Source organism: Vidua macroura, chromosome 6 (genome assembly GCF_024509145.1).
Source record: "Vidua macroura isolate BioBank_ID:100142 chromosome 6, ASM2450914v1, whole genome shotgun sequence".
Lineage (NCBI taxonomy): Eukaryota > Metazoa > Chordata > Aves > Passeriformes > Viduidae > Vidua > Vidua macroura.
In genome coordinates this window covers 45,210,519-45,231,921 of record NC_071576.1, presented here as the reverse complement: position 1 = coordinate 45,231,921, position 21,403 = coordinate 45,210,519, and the positions used below count along the sequence as shown (strand labels likewise).

Sequence of the window (21,403 nt, the reverse complement as noted above, 5' to 3'; positions counted from 1 at the left end):
GCCTCAAGTGACTTGGGGTTTTCTGGTTTGAGAATAAACACGTAAGAGAAAAAAAAAATAAACCAAACAAAACAAACAGAAAACTTCGGATATGTTCGTGGTGGCCAAGCCCTACTTTTCCGATGAGAACAAAAGCTGTGACATGGGTTTTTTCCCTGACTGCGAAAGGCGGCGGCGGTGCCGTGCCCGCCCCTCACGGCGCTGGGCAGCGCCGGGGCGGCACCGCCGGGGCGGCACCGCGGCTCTCCTGGGTGCACAAGCGAGCCCCGCACCGAGCTCCGCACCCGGCCGGGCACCGAGCCCCGAGCACAGCCCCGCACAGGCTGCGAAATGTCGGCGCTGCGGTGCGCCCTGGGAGCTGTAGTCCTGCCGCTCAGCACCGCCTCGCCCTGCTCCCCGGCTCGCAAAATGTCCTCCGCCGAGGCAAGACGGCCGCCTACAACTCCCAGGAGCCCCGGGAGAGGTGGGGCGAGGAGGTGCCGCGAGGCGCCAGCCCTTTCCGCGCCGCTCTCGCCGCTGGGAGGCGCCGGCCCTTTCCGCGCCGCTCTCACCGCTGGGAGTTGTGGTCCTGCCCCCGTTGTGGCCGCCCCGTGGGGCCTGGCCGGGACTCGGTGTCCCGGCGCGCCGCGGCCCATGGGCGGAGGGGCAGAGGTGGGAAAGGCGGGCGGCTGCTGTGGAAGGTGTTGGGGCTGTGCGGTGTCGGGGTGCGGGGCCATTTTCTCCCACTCCCTGGCGGTTCGCGCTGTGTGCCCGGGCGGGTGGCAGTGCCCGGGGTACAGGACCAGCGAGGGCCGCTGCCCCAGCAGTATCCCGGGCCGCGAAGGGCTCTGGGGCCGGGACCGACGGGCAGCACAGCTGGGGCTGCACCGTGACCTTGCCCTCCGCGAGGCCACTGCCCAGCGGCTGATGTTCTTTTCCCTGTTCCTTGGCGCGGGAGCCTGTGGATGCCTGTCTCGAGGGACTGTGTGGGCTTTGGTGTGGTGCTCTCTGCACCGTGAGAGCAGGCCCGTGGCCGTGGTTTGCGATGACTGAGGTGTCCATCCTCCTCACAGGAGGCAGCAGGAAGACGCACAGAGTCTCTTGGAGCAGCACCAGGATGGAGGAGCCCGCTGGGAACCTTCCCATCCGGAGAGACGTCATTCTTCCCGAGTCGTGCTGTGATCACGTCACCATAACAAACCTGTGAGTGGGTCTGGTGTGCTGTAAGGGCAGCCTGTTTGGCTGCTAACTTTGTTAAAGCTAAAACATCTCCTTAGGAGCAGAATTGCTCCTTTCTGTGTAAGTGCCCTCAGACAAGAGATGGCCCTGATGAACACTTGCCAACTGAAAACAGCTATTTTATTTAATTATGCACTTCAAGGCCTTTTCTGAGTTGTAGTCATGACTTTTCATATGTTCCAAAACTAAGCAGAAGGCTGTATCGTTTTAAGAAGATTATTTCCTACTAGAGGTTACATGGAGGGCAGTGTTTTCAAAAGTAGCTGTCAAAGACAGCCAGACTTGACATGGAACATAGCATTCCTCAGAAGGTTCTCTGTTTTGTCCTTCATAACAATCCAGCCCTAACTTTGACCTTTCTTTGAAAACAGAAGTCTGTGTTACCCATGGTCTTAACACTTAGCAGCACTTAATGTTTACAATGCATAACTATTATTTTTGTATCTTCTTAGCTGCATTTAATAGTGATTATTTAGTCCTTTGCACATGCAAATTACAGCTTAAATTTTTTTAAAACCTCCCTTCTGTTCTACAGGATAAAGTTGGCAGTGTGAATGTGGAGGCTGGGTAAATGTAGTGGTGCCTGTGTTATTATGCTGTGTGCTGTTCTTCTGCCAAAAATTCAATAATATCTACAGAGTTTTATACCACCATGAGTTTGTGTCAGATTTAGAACCCAGTTCTGCAGCTTTGGATGATTCAGGGGGACAGAATTATTTTTAAAACTACATTTCCAGTATCATGATGGAAATGTTTATTTTCTAGGGTGGAAGTGCTGAGATCTTTGGTGGCTTTAACTGACCCTCAGGAGGGGAAGCTGACTCAGTCTCAAGAGAAAGTGAGTGACTAACAGACTTTCCATGTCTGTTTACTGCATCGTTTCAGAAGAGCCTATAATTAGGTAGTAAAGCTTATTCTAATAATATGTTAGAACTGTTTTCATAATTCATGTGAGCTGAAGCAAAATACATGTGCACCAGCTCTGTTTCCAATGGCCCAGCAAGTGGTAGCTTGATCATCGACCACCTGAATTCAGCGAGGTTCCCTTCAAGCAGGTGGCACTGTCAGGTGTTCCAGCTGCTCCTGAAAGTCAGGCTTCAAATCACGCTGTCATTTACTGACTGAAGGGCCAGCTCTTGCAGGCCTGTGGTTGCAATCTCTCCTTGTTTCCATGTGTGAGCATGGTATGTGTAATTAGTTTTCTTAATCCAATGGGATTGATTTCTTGAGCTGGCTGGTTTTCCAATTCCTGGAATCTAGTAATGACTTGAGAACATAAAACCAAAGGAAGGAGTGGAGCTTGTACTTTATGCCACATTAAAGCAGGCTTAAAACAGTGGCCCCATTATTTTTGTTTTCTGTCACTGATGGGGATCAGTGATAGTGTCCTTTGTAATAGGCTGAACGTGATGGCTATTGGGACAGCAGGTACAGTGCTAATGCAATAAGGGTTGTACTGGCCAAATACAAGTGTGAAAAATTGGATGTGTTTTTGTGGATTTTTACAGTATGAGTAAACACAGTGTAATATGCAGAGGTCATTGCTGTCTCTTGGAAGATGTATAAGACAGCTTTGGAGGATTCAGATTAACTCAAGAGCTTTATGTTCATCTTTTAGTAATTGGATCTGATGCAACCTGTAATGAAAATTGGTAGCAGTACTTTCAATTACTTTGTATTCTTCTGTTCAGTCTTGTGTAAATCTTTAATTTTATTATTTCCTACTAGAGGTTACATGGAGGTTAATTTTAATGTGCATTCGTTCCTTAAATAATGTTTTCATTTGAAGCAAAATTGCTTGGGAATCCCTAAAGCACAGCTAACTGTTATATTGCAGTTATAATTACTTTGCATGACACAGAGCGATGGTCGCAGTCTTGGTTCTCATTTCACAGTTAAATTTTTATGCTCCTTTGTATTCTAGGCACTAAATTCGCTGGGCATTTGGAAAAGTGTATTTAGAGTTGTTCCTGGGCCTACATCAAAGACCTCAGTGGAGTGACAGCTCAAAGATGGGAGACCAGGAGGCCAGTGAACCTTTTCTAGGGATAGTGGCTGATGGTGGCAGAGACTACGAAGGAGCTCTGCCCTCAGACATGGTGTCGCTCAGCAATTCTGACTCTGATGACTTGGGGCTGGCGGGTGAAGCAGAAGTTGATACAATATCTCCTGAGGAGCCATCTGTAGATGAAGGGGATTTCAGATCAGGAGGGACACACGACTCTTCAAACAGCGGTCGCAGATCTCCTGTCCAGCCATTCCATCTGAAGGGCATGAGTTCTACGTTCTCTCTCCGTAGCCAGAGCATTTTTGATTGCCTGGAAGAGGCAGCCAAGTTGTCTGTGCCCTCGATGCCTGAAGATAATGTTGTTGATGGGAGGTTTAAGTGTCCATTGCCTCCGACCCCAGTTTCAGGTAACATGGTCCCAGAAAACATGGGAAGGCAAGCCAGAGCAGTGCAGGCTCCAAAAGCCTCTCGTGCAGTGCCTGACTACGTGGCACACCCAGAGCGCTGGACCAAATACAGCCTAGAGGGTGTTTCAGAGTCCAGTGACAAGACTAACAGGGAAGTGGCCATGGAGTTTCTAGGTGGTTTGAAGAAAAGAGGGGAGCAACAGAGCTCAGCTACCCAAGATAGTTACACTCCATCCTTTAACCAGGACCCTTCCAGCTGTGGAGCTGGGAGGATTGTCTTCACCAAACCAATTAAAAGAGGTGTTGATGGACTGGAAAAGAAAACATCAACAGGGGAGGATGATAAGAAACAGATGAAGACAGATCTGAGAGGAAAATCTCTTAAGAAGATTGATGACTTGAGGGAGGAAGATAAGGTTGAGCTGGGGCACTTAGACAGTGACAGTGGAAAGGCAGCAGAGGAGGAGGAGTGCATGATGAAGGGGGACCAGAACACAGAGTATAAACCTGATGCAAGGCTTAGTGGTGCAGGTGAAGAGCCATCGCTGGGAACAGTTGGATTCCACTGCAGTAAGAAGAAGAGCAGGAAAAATTTCCGACCTAAAGTAGCTGATGAAGGGGAGGAGGAAGATTCCTGAACGATGAAGCACATTGGAGACATCCCAGGACTTGTCTTGTTCATTTTTTTTTGTCTTTTTTTTTTTTTTCTGGTCTGAAAACCACGTGATAGTTTTTTTGTTCAGTTTGCGTCATAGCCACCAAGAACGTTTTATATTGTTAGAAATTAAGCTACCTAAAATAAACTCCAGACTTTTTGTTTATGAGAATTCCGTGGGCACAGGATAGTTGCATCGTGGCAGGATAGAATAAAGTGTGATACTCCAGAGCTGAAGTATCCAAAGAAACAGAAGTGTTAGCTATATGGTTGCAGGGCTTCGTAGAAAATCCCAGTTTTGGAATTGTTCCCAAATCCTGTGGAATCCTGGAGAAAAGGTGATGAGCTCATTATGTAGAGATTTTTAAACAATGAAAATAAAACCTAGTCTTCCACTGATGTGATTTCTCCTGGCCCTGTCCCAAGAAGGAAAACCTTTTAACTTTTTTGTTTGAAAACATCTTTCTGTCATTGCCATTGAGGGTGAAAGCAGAACAGTGCCCAGTTATATGATGTGATGATCTGCACCTTTGTATGTCCTTTCCAGGAGGTGCTGCTTCCATCCTGATTCTGTATATGGATTGGGGTATTTGTGGGAATGAGATATTTATACCAGAACTGGAGACTTTTTTGTTCTATGTGATACAATAAACTTTTGGTTGTAACTTGATTTCTTGTCTGAACCATGCTGAGTAATGCAGCTGTAGGAGTTTTACCAAACATTTTATTTGATTTCTAAACTGTCTTGAAAACCTTTTAAACTGTTAATCTAACTTTGCCATCTTGTTAACTTCTTCCTCGTCTTACAGATTCTAAACCTCACATTTTTAACATTTTCAATCATTTTACAGTGTATAATCCCCTCACAGGATGAGTCATCTCATACAATGAATCACATTGTAAGGAATGTCAAAAATAGTGAGTTTTTTCCACAGTGCTAGTAAATTTAATAAATTAGGTTGAAAGATTAAATTCTTTGAAAGGTTACATGATTTGAAACTCAAATTAGTTCAGGTCACTTTGAACTGACTTTTTTTTTTGTCAGTATTCTAAATGAACCAATCCCAAGGGTAGTATTTATAACTGTGTAGTGAAAGATTAATTCTGAAGAGTTTGTGATATTTCTTGGTAGATTGTGCTTGCTCAAACTCTGAAGGGTGTTTGAGGGGGTGACTTCCTCTGGGGGGGAGTTCATCTTAACAGTAATTAACTGGGATGCCCAACTCACTTGTGTTTGAACTGATGCATCATTTGGCAGAAGAAGCAGAAAACAGTGTAAAAGGAGCAGTTGTGCTCCATTTTTCAAATTCAACCTTTTAGTTTTCAGAGCAGAATGTATTTTCTCATGAGTATGCAGTTGGATGCACATTGCTTAGTGGGTCGCTGGTAAATACATTTGTTGTTCCAGTGCATGTGAGTGGACATACACAGCAGGTCCCAATGGAGAGATTTTGGGTTCCAGTGGATAATTAGGGTGCTGATCACGATTAAAATAGTAGCCATTTCAAAGTGGAAGCTGCTGCCAAGAGCAGGGAATGCTTGTTGTGAGATATCTGTTATTTCTTAACAAAAAATGCAGCTCAGTAGTACAAACTTACTGGGTTTATGAGTTCTGCTTGCCCAGGGTGAGGAACAGGTAGGACTATCAGAATTCCATTGCTGCTAATGGAGTCACAGGCCTGGGGCACAGCTGAATAAACTGGACAAAAGCTTGTTTCATTAAGCCATCATAACAAGATTAATATCTGTTAATAAAAGGCTCATTTTTGTCAGACCTGAGATTTATTTTTTTTTCCACCTCTGGTAACAGAAAGCTTTTGTGCAATCTACAATTGCATTGCATAGAGACAATATTATATGTGTGAGGAAATGCAGTTTTGTATCAGAGTCAGACACAGCCCAATACTTCCCCCTTCTGATGCTGTTTATGTTATTCCAAAGAAATTTCCCCTTAGAGGATGGTATTGATATTTTAGTGGTATATCTTGCAAAATTCTAATAAAGCCAGTGAGTTTTTGTATGCTAAAAATGTACGAGCCAGTTTAAGTAATGGAAAAACAGCCCAAATTCTTAGACTGCAGGATAATTCCTGGTATACATGTTTCTTTTAAAGTCTCTTAGGTGACTTCTTTTTTCCCTCTGACCCTTGAGAAAGAAAAGTAAAATGAAATCAGATGCTTAGATGTAGAGGAGGTATTCCATGTGGTGTGATACATGGAGGCAAAGGCACCTTTCCAGCAGGGAAGTGGCAGCAGCTGTGATGGGGCATGGGACCAACAAAAACCAGGTGATTCCACTCTCTGAGGTTGAGTGAGGAGCCCTTAAGAAGGAATACCAGCAAAGGCATACCTCACAGGAGCTAGTGTGGGAAGAGAAGCTGCTGTGTGCAATTGTTTGAGAGTTGTAGGAACTCCGGGAACTGTATGTTTTGTAATGGTTCAGTATTTAGGCCCTTTCCTTGAAAACTATTTCTTGATTTCCTTTTCTAAGCAGCTCAGGAGTACAAGCTTGATTTCTTGGCCAAGGAAGGAGCTTGTTTTTAAATGCGTAAATGGCAAATGATTTACCTTCCAAAGGGAGACTCCCTTGAACAGAGAAGTGTGGAATTTGGCAGTGACGATGGTGAATTGAGGGTGTGGTATCTGGAGAACAAATGGTATTTAGAAAATAAAGTGGTAGAGTCACCCTGGAGGAGAAAGCTTTAATGCTGTTTGTGGAATAGTTTTGGAGAAAGGACCGAGTGCTATGGGAACAGCAGGAAAGAAAGCCCAGGAGAAAGATCAAGGAATCCTTAGGAATGTCAAGCACTGACAGTGCTTAGCCTAGAGAGCTCGTTGCCCTTAGGCCTTCAAGAGATTAGGATTTTAATTCTACAGTAGTTCAGTAGGATAAAAGGTTTAATATGAAGAAATAGATTAAAATTTAATTATCAATGTATTTGATGTCAGTCTCAAACTGATCTGCACAATCTCTTTCACTTCTTTGTGGTAAAGGCACTTCTGTGTTGGCACTCTTCACACCTAATAGGATTGGAAAAGTCATGTACTCGTTTAAAAGCCTTAGGACAAGGGGCACATAGTAGTAATTGCTTAAGAAACTTTAAAATGTTGAAAAAAAGGCACTGTATATTGTATTACTTTGCATTTGCTCAGTAAATGATAAACAAAGGCTTATTTTTCAGCTATTTAAATTTCTGAGGTTTTTTATGCAGTTACAGTATTAAAATGTCTGGGAAGCCAGCTATGGGATGGAGTTTTTTATTGGAATACTGATAATGAAGTAACTCACATAAGTGTTTAATAAACTTCTGACAGAATTAAGTACAGCTTGAGGTTAGCTCATATCTGAGTGACTTGAGGTCCTGTCGTGTCATGACTGTTGAGTTTTCCAGCTACCTTTTTCCATGTAGTATATATGCATGCTGTTTATGGGTCTTGGAGGCTATTTTGTGTAATAGAGAGCAATAGGTAGATATTGACTAGGTCATTAAGAAGGATATCCAAAATCTTTATTCTGTTGGATATCCTGCAGTGGCTGAGAAATAGTTTGTTCCTGTCCCTAATGATTAAAACTCCATGCAGTGGAGCCCTGGGACACAGGACATGATTCTTAACTGACAGGAATGGATGCAGCTCTAAGGGCAAATCAATTCTGTTAATTAAAAAAAATACTAGGAGACTTGCTCAGCTTTTATTTTTAATAATTATTGCTATGCATTTTAAATACTTTTATAATACTTCCCTAGGATTATCTCATGGACTCAAGAAACCCCCAAGGCAATCTTCTGTTGCAAATTGGTACTTGTTTATGTGTTTGAACTGGGTGAGATTATTCTAACTCACCCTAAGTGACAGTCCTTGCCCCAAAGCTTTTAAATGTATTTTACAAAAGGTAATTTTTTCATTCTGAACTAAGAATATTGTGTTCCCTGTTTATATTCCCATTACCTCTAGGAATCTCCTTAGGGGTTATTTTCCAATCTTATTTTTCCACCTTGCCTTTTTTTTACTACATTGTTCAGCTGTATTAGCTTTTCCATGACTGTTTTCAGTACTTACGTGTATAGTTTGGAGCTGGTTGAGTGCACAAGAGGTTGGTTTTGGTTAAAGCCTCTGCCATGGAGGAGATAACAGCTGTACAGTAGCAAATCTACAAAATAGATAGTGATTAAATACCTGCCCTCTTTTTGTGAGGATATTGCAATACTTCAAGCTGGCACAAACTTACTAAAGCATTCCTTGTGTGTTTCTGTTGAACCTGTATAACCTGACTTTTTTTCAGGAAGCCATAAAAGGGATAAGAAGGGAGCAGGAAACTGTAGCAGGAGTATTAAGAGAAAGGATTTTCAGTGAGGCCAAAATTATACAAGAGAGTCATAGAGATAAAGAAAACAATAAGAGTTGTGCTACATAGCAGGTGGTTTCACATTTTCAGACTGTGTAAGAAATGTTTGTTTATATTGCAAGGGTTTGTCATCAAAAGTTCAAGACAGAATCTCCTGCTATTATTTGGACTTCATAACTGTATGCTGGACACTTCCCTTTTGAGATGCTGGTATGTAATATCTTAAGAAAATTAGAAAAGTTGATGTACAAGAAGATTAGGTCAGATCAAACAGAATGTGTGTATTTTCCAAGCTGACAATTAAAAAAAAAAAAAAAGAAAAGAAAATATTAGGAGAAGGACAAGAATGGAGGGGGGAAGACGAAGCATTTCATTCCAGTAGCATCCTTAACAAAGGAAATAAACACACTAAAGTAAACTACCAAAGAGACCAAGAAATGTTGTATTGCCTTTTCTCCTTTCTACAGGAGATTATAATTTTTGCTTTATATATGTTTATCACCAGAAAGCAATAAGGAAAGTGAAACCATAATACAGATCTGTTTTTTTCTGTCCCTTTATCTCTAAGTAGGGTCTGCCAAACCACCATTAAATTAAAGAAAGATGGTGAAATCCTAAAGCTGATATAAATGCTTAGAAAATACTCCTTACCTGGGCTTCCAGAACTTTAAATAGTTTTTCTTGTTCTTTCAACCCACTAAAATACTTAGACAAATTATCCACCCTGTGGAAACAAAGCAAACACCTTGAGCAAAAAGGAGAGGCTTCAAAAGAAATCATAAACCACAAACCACGTGTAATTTACTACACCACACCCATGGCTCTTCACTGCAGTTCTGTGCTGCTTAGACATCCCACAGCCCCCTAGAAGTTTTGTCCTTTTGAGGTGTTCACAGCAGTGTTTTTTTGGGCAGAACAGCAATTCTGGAACATTCTCATGCACCTGTTGCCCAGGGACTCACAAATGACAGGTCAGGGCACCTATTCAGCTTCTGGTGAGGGCCACTTAGCCTCAGTTGCTGTGGAAATCAAGGGCAGCAGAAAGAAGCTGCTCTGTCTTTTGAGCCTCTTGTGTCTTTCCTACCTGAAAACATCAGTACCCAATGGAAACTGATCCTGGTGTGAGAACTGAGGCCACAACAGAGATAAGCCACTTAAAATTTATGTGAACTTCCGTTTCTGGAAACTAGCTTGACAATGAAATCCCTTGTTTTCATGCAGTCCACAGGGACTGCTTAATGAACTTCCACATAGTGCCTCCAAATCACTGAATTATCCCCAAGCTTGCTGCATCCTTCACCTGTTCTCCCATCAGCTCTTTATGCTTAGCATCTGATTCCTCATAGGGTTGGTAAATCCCTCTCTGGTTTCTCCTAGCTACTCTTTCAAAGTTTCCCTCTCACAGGCAATCTTCCAATCCCATCTATGTGAAAGACCTGCTGCTGGGTGGGTCTAATGCATTTTGAGATTGGTTCAGTGCAGGCAAAGTTCAAAGAATCACTTCCTGAGGGTTTTCTAAGCTTTCAAAACCACACTGCTACCATCTAAGAGCAAAAATAAAAAACATGGGGGTACTGGTGTTCATCTGAATTTCTTCCAGTCTTTCTCTGGCTCTGCTATACCTGAATTATTGTGAAGCCAGATGGATTCTCACTTTTCCCCTCCAGTAACTTCACCTACAACGTACCATCTTATTACCCTTCATTTGGAAGCAATTGCACATATATTTATTGCATTATCTCAACAATTAAGCTCTCACTCCTAGGGTTTGTCAGTGATCTGCTTATGGGAATCAAGTTTAAACCTATATAATCATTCTAAATTATTATGAATTAAGGGTCTATGTGAATTACGGGGAGAGGAGTATTTTCCGAGAATGGAAGTATGCTGTTCTGGTCTCCAGCTATTCTGTGAGTTGGAGGTTTATTTTGAAAAAAAGCAGAAAGCACAGGAACGTTTCCATGGAACTTTCTTATTATGGTAACTTTCACACCCATTATGCCTCTATTTGAAGTCTGTTTTATTGTAAGAGAAAACAGCTGGAATATGTGTTAAAAGCTTCTTTAAGGAGTGCTTTTCTGTCTTAGATGTTTCTGTTCTCCCTGCAGATAACTACTTTGTATCTCACTTAAAGGTTTAAAACGCTGAAAAATAATCTAGGACTTAGACTTTATCAATTCAAGTACTATTCCTAGTGGGGAAATATAGAGAGGTAGACAAATGGAGACTCAGTCCCATGCCATAAAGGCACAAGTATTTGTTCTTCTGCATCTGTGGCCAATTCAAGGTATCTTAAACTTCCATTCAAAAGTCTGTGTTGTATTCCTACAGGGGATGAAATTATGTGTGCTGCAGTCTAGCAAACAAACTGTTTTTTCCATCATTTTCTTAATGAATAAGATATTCATTGAGCTTGGCCACAGATTTGGCTGGAACTTGCAGGTCTATAACTGTACATACTTGTCGTGGTTTGACATGGAAGTGAATTTTTCCCAGGAAGTTGGGTCAAACCAATCAGTGGTCAGGTTTGGATATTGGCACCTGGAATGACCACTGAAAGTATGGACACGCCTCTGAGAACACAGGGGGTTAAAAGCAAGAACTCCCAGGAGAACTGTCTCTTTTGGTTCCGGTCGTCAGAGAGTGCAGACTCTCCCCTGCCCAGCCTTAGGCTGGGTGGGGGAGGGGAAGCCACGCGGCCTTGTCCAGGTAGGCCGAGGGGCTGAGGGTCTGGAACCGAGCCAGCTCCTGCGGACGGAAGGGTGGAGAGAAGCAGAGATGCCTTTGTTCCCCCCCCACAGAGGGAAGGTGACAGAGAGCCTGGTGGCACCTGGAAATTTGCCGACAGAGGAGAAGGAGAAGGGGGGGATGATGTTCAGCGTGGGAGACGGAACGCTGGACCGAGATATCAGCTGTCCAGGGAGTCTGAACTTTTAACCCTTTCCAGGAAATGAGGGCTTTGTAAAATATTACTCCTCCTTAATTTGTAGTGGAAGAGAGACAGTCCGGGACCTGAGATGTTAGAAGAAGAAATATTTAGGTGGGAGGAGATGATGAAGTAGCTTATGGCTGGACTTTTCTTGTTAGCCATGGACTGAACCAAAATCTCCTGCAATAGAGACTGCATTTTAGGGGGATGCAGTGGTGACCCAAGGAGACCTGCTTCAGCTTCTAACCACACAGGAATGGCAAGAACAGAAGAAAGTTGAGGAGGGAATGGTGATGCCCTCTGTCTTCGGGAAAGACAGAGTTCTTGGACCCTTGGCCCCAGGGGAAAATGGGGGGGACTGTAGTCCCAAGATGAGGAGCTGAACTGTAGTATCTTTGGGTCCGTGGCAAAGCATCCTTAAAGGAGCCCTATGAGCAGTCTGTCCATGCACGGTGGTGAGAGCACTGTGACATGGAAAGGAGAGTGTCACACTGGCAGATTTTCTCCGGGCGGTTGCCATGTGTGACAGGGAAACACAGGGTGTGGCAACTGTGTTTCCTGGGGGGTCTGTGGTGCAAGAGAGACTTCTCTCTCCCTTGATAGTTTGAGTATTGATTATCTGAAGGGTGGTAATTTGATCAGGAATCCCGGGTGATGTTTCATGGTGGGTGTTTTAGGAATTGGGAGGAGGAGGGGTGTTTTAAAAGGTCTTCATCCTGGATTTAGTTTATGTGTTTTCTGTAGTAGTAGTAGTTTAATAAAGTTTTTTTTCCTTTTGTTATTAAGCTTGGGCCTGATCTGCTCTGTTCCTGATAACATCTCACAGCATTTATTTAGGGAAGGTGCATTTTCATGGGGGCGCTGGCATTGCGCCAGTGTCAAACCATGACAATACTTCAGGAGTGACAAACACTCTAACATTGTACTGATGCTGACCTCTCGCATTTTTTCATGGACTGTGTATTTCCTAACTGCATTCCAGTTGTACCCTTTATATAAGCTTTATAAGAACTTCAATGCTGAACTCATTGAAAGATGAAGGCTTGCAAGTTACTCTTCCTGTGGGTCAGAATAACTTACTTATTAGATGTGGCCTTCAGCCTTTCTTCATTGCTTTCTTTCTTTTCTTGCTCAAGGTTTACAAGATAATGGTCTTTTTGCACCATCTCCCATGTTATGATTTTTTGATCGAGGCTCACTGGAAGATCTCTTTCTGTAGGAAAAATAAGATAAGAATTATATTTTACCCCTTTTTCTCTGATACTAGCAGTGAAAAGATGATATGCTAAAAGGAAGGTTATTTTTAGAGTTAATAATTGCAAAAATTCAGGAGCAAATGAAATAACGATTCCTTAAACCTATCAACTGTTAAATCTGCAGAAATCAAATCCCCATAAACCCATTTTATATTGCTACCTTTGTTGTAATAACTATGATGCATCAAGAAATGCACTGTGGGAAACTGTTTATAGTTTAAATGATAAACCTTAATTTTTTGTTTGCACTCTCCTGGCACTCTTTGTTAAAAATAAATTGTGACTCTTGGCTTAAATAAATCCATCTTGCTCTGCTATTTTGTGTATGCACCATGTCTTTGCAGAGAGTCAGGCTCTACAGTTGCTTTATCACATTTGTTAACAACTCACCCAGGTGTTTTTCCTTGTGTTCCATTTTGTTGAGGAGTCTTCTGAGAACAAGAGTAACGTGGTTGATAATGATAAATGGTGGTGCTAAGGCAGGCCGACCATGGTATTCAACAATCAGGTTGTAGCGCTGCACTTTCCAGAAGATGTCTGTATTGCCCTGGACAACTTGAAAAGTGTAACTGTAATTTGAGGGGGGGGGGGGGGGGGAGGAATAAAAACATGTAACTCTTTTCACCACAACAAGCTAAAGATGAATATAACAAAATTTAGTCCTGTATTTACTTTAAAAAAGGAACAGCAAGGTCAGCAAGTAGTGTTAATGTAATCTAAAGTTTGTGCAAATTCTTAGATATTACAAAAATTGCAGCTGTAGTCTTCAAATGTTAAAAGATACATTTGTTTTGTTTGGCATTTTTGGTTTTTTTAAAGAAAGATAATTCTACTTTGCTCAGGAAAGATCAGCAAACATGCCACATCAGTTCTTCAACCAAATGAATCATTATTAGCTGTGTTGACAACAAGCATTTCCCTTATGTGCAAAGCATCCACTGTAAAGTCTGCCAAGTTTATGGCTGCTGTGCACCTGCAGATTTGTGGTTCCACACAGCCAGGGACTCAGACCCTTCTTGCATGTTTAATTGAATTTTTAGCAGTAAAAGAGGCTTCTTTTCTCCTTGTCTCCAATGTGACTAGAGTAAGGATGATGAGAACTTAAGAGCTGTCTGATCACAGGATTCTGCCTATCAATTCCCAAGTAATATTAATTAGGAAAATGACAAGTGTATTTTAAAAGGAATAGCCAGCAGAGAAGTAGAAAATGTGGGAATCCACTTAAAGCTTTGCAGCCTCTGTCCTGATATGTCATGAAATCATTCTTGCCTGAACATAGCAATCAGGAGGTTCATGAGGAGGACATTTGTGACCAGTAGGAAGATGACCAGCAGGAGTATGACGAGCCAGTTGGCATAGCTGTTAGGGCAGGATGGCGTGTTCTCCTGCAGAATCTGCAGTGGGTTAAACGTGCAGTTCCTGGGGTATGCTCGTGATGCTGCAAAGGGAGATTAATTAAAAAAAAAGTTATGGCAAATCCTCATGACATGTTTCTTTCTTTGATATTGTGGAAGTATAATTGTGTTGTGTATGTAAAAAGACATTGCATTGCTGTGCAAGGTATTTGTAGCCCTAGGACACTGCAGACCTCCACAACTTGGCTGTTCATTTAGTGGCAAGATGTCTGGCTTTGTAGTAGTGTTCATCATAAAAGGGATTGTATTGAAAGGGCTGTATCCTTTCTGGACTAGTTTTGAGTTCTCGAAATCAAGCCTTCTCTGAGTTTGTGTTCCCCCACATCCTTCTGTCCTCATGCCTGGCACGTGGGTTGGAGGAGAAAACTCAATAAAAGCTGGGAGGGGGGTTGGTTCCTTGTTCTAAATTTAAAGTGCTTTGTGTATCTGAGCTTGCAGTTGAGGTTAGGAAGAAGGTCTGGTTCTACTGCATCAGACTAGAGGTCTAGTGCTGTATTTTGTCTCCAGCTGTGAATTAAACCCACAAGTTTAGAGTAGCATAATGATATTTACTTTTTTCCCTCTATTTTTTCCCTAGTAATCCTTTTCCCCAGTGCCACAGATAACCCCCTGGTTACATTCATTAGAGCACATGGTTATATCAAAGCTCACCAAGCTGGGTTTTCTTTCATCAAGGGCACTAGCTTATACTTATCTACACTGAATTTCATTTGATGATTCAGCACTCATGAGGCTCCTCTGCCTCTCTGACGTGTCAGTTCTTGTCTCTGCTACCCAGTGATGTAGTTTTGTCAGCAAATTTTGTCCTCCCCATTACCCCTCTCCCTTTCCATATATTTCATAAAGATGTTAAACAGAATAAGACTCAGAAGGCCCTAGGATGAATTAATCCCTTCTGGAAGTTGCCCATGTAATTGGTCCTTTTTTTCTCTGTTACTCTTAACCAGTTATTTACCCAGATAGAGACACCCACTGGAGTTTCAGTGGCAAGAAACACACCTTTCTAGGCAAATAAGTTAAATTATATTCCAGAAATATTTGTTTCTTTCCAATTACTTTAATGTAAATAAGGGTGACTGACTGTGCTGTACATGCTTACACCATAGGTATTTAAAATGGACATTAATAACTTTCCTCTGTCTTGTCTAATTCAGGTGTTTTGGCTTTTCAAAGACATGCTTTTTCTTACTAAGCACAGTGAACATGAGAGAATGCTTATTAGTTTGCTTCTGTCTACGGCTTTTTTTGGTTCTATTTTATATTGCTCCAAGTTTGAATGCCACTTCATTATTGCCAGTGACATTTAGCACTGGCTAAATTCTGTAGTATTACTGCAGACTTCTTTGGGAGGTGACCTATTCTGTATTTGACCTGCTTACCTATCAGAAATGCTGCCTTTGAACTTTTATGTATAATTATTTCAGTGTCTTATGATTATTTTTATGTTGTTTTGTTTGCAATGCTGCAAATAAGCAATTACTAGCTTTATTTGATTTGGGCAGCTTAATCTCCAGAGTAAATAAATGCTCTGCAGTGATTTGATTTTAAAACATATGTTTGCTTATGGGCAGAGCAGTACTGCTTTAATGCCAAAATGTGTGGAGGTGCTGTTATTTATTATTTGAGTTTACAAAGAGTTGTCTGGGTCCTATCAGGTTAAACTGAAAGGAAATGGATTGAAGAGAAAGCAGGTATGCCAGCCTTTAAAACTGCAAATCCTTGTGTATTTCTGAGAGCTTATCTACACAGGGCCAGTCCCTATGCTCTAATGTAACTCCACAATGCCCATTATCTCTTTGCAAACACACTGTTTGTGTGACAGTAATATGTAAGCTTTGGCACGTAGGACAAAGATTTAAAAAAGCAAAATTTAAAAAGGGCAATACTTGGAAGGAATTCCACGCTCTCATCAGAAGTGTGCATTCAAAAATGGCCAAGCTAGGGGGAAAGAAGTTTCCTCACTGTCTATTTCATCCAGTGGAATCTGGCCAAATATCTGAAGGTAGGGACGATAAAGAACCCTTCTGAATATCCATTCCACTCGGCTGTCATCGGGATGGAGCAGAGCTTGAGTTGTCACACCGTAGGCAATGAGCCACACACTCAAGAAAAATAGAAAGAAGAAAACATCCTTCATCTACAAAAGAGAGGGGGAGGGGAGAAAAGGAAGGACAGTGACTGTGATAGCATAGTTAAGGAACAGTAGTTTTTCTGTATGAATATGGCTCAAATAATTCTGTTTCTTTACAATCTTGTTTAAGTTAAAGGAGGTGGAAGAAGATACAGTTCCATGCACAGAATTCCTCATCTGACCTTGCTGTTACCATATTGTCCTTGGCCTATAGTAAGCATTCTTCTTTGATAGCTTATTTAGATAAAGGCACATTTTAAACTAAAATACTGCTTTCCAATCATCAAACATTTAAAAATTAAACAGATTTTATCTTTTAAGTGACTGTCACATTTAATCTTTTAAGTGCATGTTTTCTGTGAGCTGTCTCAGTACCACGGACTGCTTTACTTTGAATTACAAGAGTTCTGCTGCAGCAGAAAATCCTGGTTGCAGTCAGTGCTCATTGATGAATACTGAGCTACTGACACAGCAGGCATTAAAGGCTGCAAGGATCAGGTTCCTTCTGTCTTCAGTTTACAAGTGAAGTGATGCATCTGAAAGATTCTTTTTGGGGCTTCCTGCTTTTAAACATTGTGTTTCTCTACAGAAGCAGAAGTAATTGAATCCTAAAACACTTAAAAAAAATCTAATATGACTATCAAGTGCAATAATTTTTCCCTGGTGGAAGAGGAACACTTCATCCTCTCCCATCTGATCTGACAGAGTTCATTAGGGACTGTAGATTCCTTTCAATTAGATTATTGGATTGTACAGTTACCCAAAAGCATAGGCATTTCAGAGCTCCAGGATGTTACTTGGAGTTCTGATAAGAAACATAATCTCTAAGCCAGGCAAGACAGAGTTGATGTCCAACTTCCATTAATCTATTTTGTTTTCTGGATGATCTAAAATTTAGGAATGCTGCAGGGCTGTAATGGTCTCATGGTGATGGGAGAGCGGTGACAAGTCTGGAACTATTTTTTTTCCAATCTGCAGTCTCTTTGGAAATTAGTATTGTTCTGGAATTTTAGCAATTACCAGACCTGTTTCAGCAAATCTGTAGCAAGGGTATAAAGGGGAAAGACAGTAAGAGACCATCTGGGATTGCTTCTCTCTTAAATAAGGGAGCTGATTTTGCTTGAACCCTCTTGAACCCTTCAAGCAGGTTTCATTTACTGAAGTAACCTTTGCTGTTTCTTTCTTTGATGTAAGGTTCAACACTGAAATACCAAAGCTGAGGCATTCTGTTGGCTTGGGTGGGGCAAAGATGAAAGGTCCCTGGTAGGGTTTTTTCTAGGCTGCTGTTAATGTTCTTGTTTGCACCTTCCCAACCCCAGTGTTATCTTGCAGGACTTCAGGTGCCAGCACTGGCACAGGTAGGACTTGTTCAAGGCCCTGGTTTAGCTTGGCAGGCAGCAAAGGAAGGGTTAGGAGCTGTACATCTAACTTGTTCTCTCACAATAGAAGTCTGCTAATGCCATAAGCTAGATAATGAACAAGAACAAATATTTATTTGCCATTTACCCCTTTGCTAGTCCAACCAAATGTCATCTTCGAGTTCCAGTTATTGGATTTGTAGACAAATCCAAATAGCTTGGTAGTTATGTTTATTCAATGTATAGGCTTGTTTAGACTGTAGAGCTTTTACTGAATTCTGCTGTGAGTCACAAATCAAATATTTGTAGATTCTGAAATGGTACTTAGAATTAGATTAACTCTATTAATCAGTTAGCATGAGCTAATTGACCTGGAGGATTAACATGCCTAAATAAAAAGCTATTTCAACATACCAATGCATACTCAAGCACAGTAACTGTAATCCCAATGTCTCATTTCTTGCAGGAGAGCAGTAACAAATAATAATATTTCATCAACATCTTCCAGCATCTGCTCACAAAGTACTAATATGTTTTCATTGTAACAGGGAGCTCAAAAGTACAAGTAAGAATAACTCCTGTAGGAAACTTGTAACCACCCTTTTTCACTGATTTTTTCCCCCCACACTTGCTGAAAAAAACAGACTTTGTTTCCCTAAATCATTTACTGAAAGCCCTGCCCTTCTGTACGTGGCCTGTCATCTGCCTGAGGTCTTTGCCCTGGATGCACACAGCTTGGGAAGTAGGAGGAATAGCAGTAAGGCAAAGACTACTCTTTGTTAGCCACATCTGAGGATAAATTATTAGGTAAGATACAAGGATTAGTAAATTGGGACCAGCTTACTGCACTACAGAGGCCTTTGGAAGGATCTACTTCAAACATTAAATCTTATAATAAAATACAGGAATTTGCAAAATGACAGGCCTTAACAATGTAAAAGACAGATTATCAAGTTATTTCTTTTATAAAGACAAGACTTCCTACTCTCCATTTCTTAGAAGGCACAAGTATTTATCTGAGGCAGACTGCACACTTACCATCCTTTCCACAATTATGATCTTTGGTCCAAGTTGTTTGTGAATTGCAAAAATATGGATAAGTCTAAGTGTAAACACCATAAAATCAATGGCGAGTATTGTACGGCCAGCTTGAAAAGCTGAGTTCAGCATCCTGCAGAAGACATGGAATGAAATATCAGCTCTCAGCAAGTACTGCTAATGTCTGTACAGTGATGAGAAATAACCAAATGATGGAGGACCACTCTTTTTTCTCTCTTGGCTTCAATGAGATTTATTAACAAATAATAAAATATAAGGTACTTTGAGTAAAAGGGATTTCAGAAAACAAACAAAGCAGAGCTTTTCAGTAGATGTGTTTGAATGTATCAGTTTTAGAGGCTCCTACTGCAGAAAAACATCTCAAAGCCTGTAAAAATGAGTGTTAGAGCCTGTCCCCTCATGCACATGAGACTCAGCTGTCAGTTGATGTACACAGCCCTTGCTACTGATGCAAATATATACCTGCAGATTACCCCAATTATGAAGAGAAAGATGGTCACCATATCACATTTATTCCAGTTATCCTCCACATACAGTTTAAATTTTTTCATTAAATTTGTGTCTTCATCTGTATAGAAGCTCTGAAAAAGAGAAATGACCATTGGTATTGATAGCTTTCTACTTTGATGATTTCCTTCTGAGTTTTAACATAATACCTGTTGCCTTTTTCTCTTTCATTGCAAAGAGCAAAAACAAATTCTGAGTGTAATAAGGAAAAAAAACCCCAGCAGTTAAACAATGCAGCTTCCAGTGAGAGTTCAGTTTCTAGGCATTGCTACCTAAACAGCATGAACAGATTTGGCATTTCTGTGCTGGAATTGCCAGCAAAGGCACACTTGATTATCTAGGCAAGGAGCTGGCTTTCTTAATTGGGTTTTAGCCTGGCAGTTTTCATGTTTTACAGGTTTATACTGAAATGTTCTTTGATCCAGATATTTTCCATGTCCTCCTCTGTTAATGGCCTTGCTGCATAATCTCAAATAAATTGTGACAAACTTTCCTGTCTCTTTTGCTTAAATAATGAACACCTACAGGTTCTTCCAGAGTAAATTATTGTAACTGCTTTTTTTTTTGTGTCTAAAGAGAAGAGCTTTGTGCAACCCACAGTTACAACATACTTGCACCACTGTTATTATTTCAGTTTCTAAACTGAGGACTTTCCAAAACCAGTAATAGGAGACTAATGGAGAAAGCTTTTGGGGGTTGGTGGTTTTGTTTGGTTGTTTTTTTTTAAGAAAAGCAAGCCTGAAAGAGATCTGCTAATATTTTGAGTTGAAAAGTATTTTAGGAAAAGCCACAAATAATCTGAATTCATTTACTTGTGAGTCTTTAAACAGTCCCCAGCAGGGAAGAATCTCCTAAAAGGATGTAGAGCTGTCTGCTGTGTTTCCAGGTGTAGAATATAACTTCCAACATACATTATTTGTGGTGGGAGGACCTAGTTCTGTGGAGTGAAATCAGAGAGGGCCTTTACAAAACAGAGAAATCTGAATGCTGGCAGCCCACTGGACTTGACTAAGGCTGCAGTAGGATGGAAAAACAGGGGTAGAGATGTAGGTTTATATGGTGGAGGAAGAGCTTGCTCTGGGAGAGAGAGGTGAGGTGTTTAGGATAAGGTAAGTTCTGTATTGTTCTGTGCACCTGACACTTGATATCTCCAAGTGTCAGGTGCACTCCAAGTGCACTTTAAATCTCCAAGTGCCTGTTCAGTTATACGGATTGTAAATCTATTGAAAATATTGCTGCAGGTTTTACTGTGCTGGCACTAAGGTGATGCAGGTTACTCACCTGTCGGATCTCTTCCAAGACAAGGGTAAACACCCAGAAGTAGAGTACAATTTCTTTAACAGATGGACCCTGAGGTGGAGGTGGTTTAAAGTCCAGTAAAAGGACATAAGTAAATAGAAAGAGAAAAGCAAAGTACATTATAACATTCCCCATAAACACAGTTACAGGGGCATTCCAGAATTTTCTCCACCGGGTAAATATGAATGTCAGCCATGCTGTGTTTGCAGAAGGGTTCTGTTTTTCCAATGTGTCATTTCCTCTGCAAACAAAAAAGAATACATGCTTGGTGACAATATCCTAAAATTAGTTCATGGGAATAAGCTCCATATTATTCTATGTAAAGCTTCTTGTAAGACAGTAACAAGCAAATGCTGGGGCTGGCCAAGGGGGAAGGCTGTAGATGTCAGAGCAATCATATTACCATAGCAGAAATATTTCAAATCAAAAAGAAGGCTTTGAAAAACAAAGTCACATCAGAACTATGTGTGCATTTTTATTATTTCAGTTTATTTGTATTAATTTTATTTGTTAACTTCATTGTGTTCTGCATGGACTGCAAATGCACAAGGAGAGGAGGAAGGGTAATTGGCCTTTATAAACCTAAATAATAGGAAAGAAAAGAAAATGGCCAATGAATTTTTGTGAGTCAGCTTTTAATTATTTTGGCTTTAAAATTTCTTGCAGTGTTTGTCTGTGGAAGTTCTTGTTGTTGCTGTTGACTTTGAACTTCTGACCCAGTCTCTAAGTGCTGGATCGTATTAAGCCTGTGTTTCTTTGACTATCCTTGCTGGAATCTGATAAACCTACTGAAGAATACCTTGCTCCTTTGCATAAC

General features: G+C 41.2%; 2 protein-coding genes across 7 annotated transcripts in view; one reads left to right on the top strand and one right to left on the bottom strand.

The window, feature by feature from the left end:
* Positions 1-283: 283 nt before the first annotated feature.
* TSSC4 (tumor suppressing subtransferable candidate 4) lies at positions 284-4,958 on the top strand. Of its 6 annotated transcripts, none has more exons than XM_053981392.1 (4): positions 293-463; positions 1,053-1,182; positions 1,984-2,056; positions 3,143-3,229. In XM_053981392.1, exons 1-4 carry the CDS (start codon positions 331-333, stop codon positions 3,218-3,220), a joined length of 414 nt encoding a protein of 137 aa, XP_053837367.1. In that variant the 5' UTR covers positions 293-330; the 3' UTR covers positions 3,221-3,229. The 6 variants fall into 6 exon arrangements, with proteins under 6 accessions (XP_053837368.1, XP_053837367.1, XP_053837366.1 ...); XM_053981391.1 differs by having other exon boundaries at positions 336-463; positions 3,143-4,958; XM_053981387.1 differs by lacking the exon at positions 293-463 and adding an exon at positions 495-651 and having other exon boundaries at positions 3,143-4,958.
* A 2,192-nt stretch (positions 4,959-7,150) lies between these two features.
* The window catches only part of TRPM5 (transient receptor potential cation channel subfamily M member 5), a 37,162-nt gene continuing 22,909 nt past the window's right edge, over positions 7,151-21,403 (bottom strand). Inside the window, exons 15-24 of the mRNA XM_053981394.1 lie at positions 20,569-20,827; positions 19,243-19,361; positions 18,760-18,892; positions 16,195-16,369; positions 14,087-14,255; positions 13,208-13,386; positions 12,642-12,774; positions 9,284-9,356; positions 8,347-8,437; positions 7,151-7,308 (exon numbers count right to left, since the gene is read on the bottom strand). Of these exons, the coding sequence (XP_053837369.1) occupies positions 7,211-7,308; positions 8,347-8,437; positions 9,284-9,356; positions 12,642-12,774; positions 13,208-13,386; positions 14,087-14,255; positions 16,195-16,369; positions 18,760-18,892; positions 19,243-19,361; positions 20,569-20,827 (1,429 nt within the window). The 3' untranslated portion in view covers positions 7,151-7,210. The remainder of the gene's footprint in view (positions 7,309-8,346; positions 8,438-9,283; positions 9,357-12,641; positions 12,775-13,207; positions 13,387-14,086; positions 14,256-16,194; positions 16,370-18,759; positions 18,893-19,242; positions 19,362-20,568; positions 20,828-21,403) is intronic.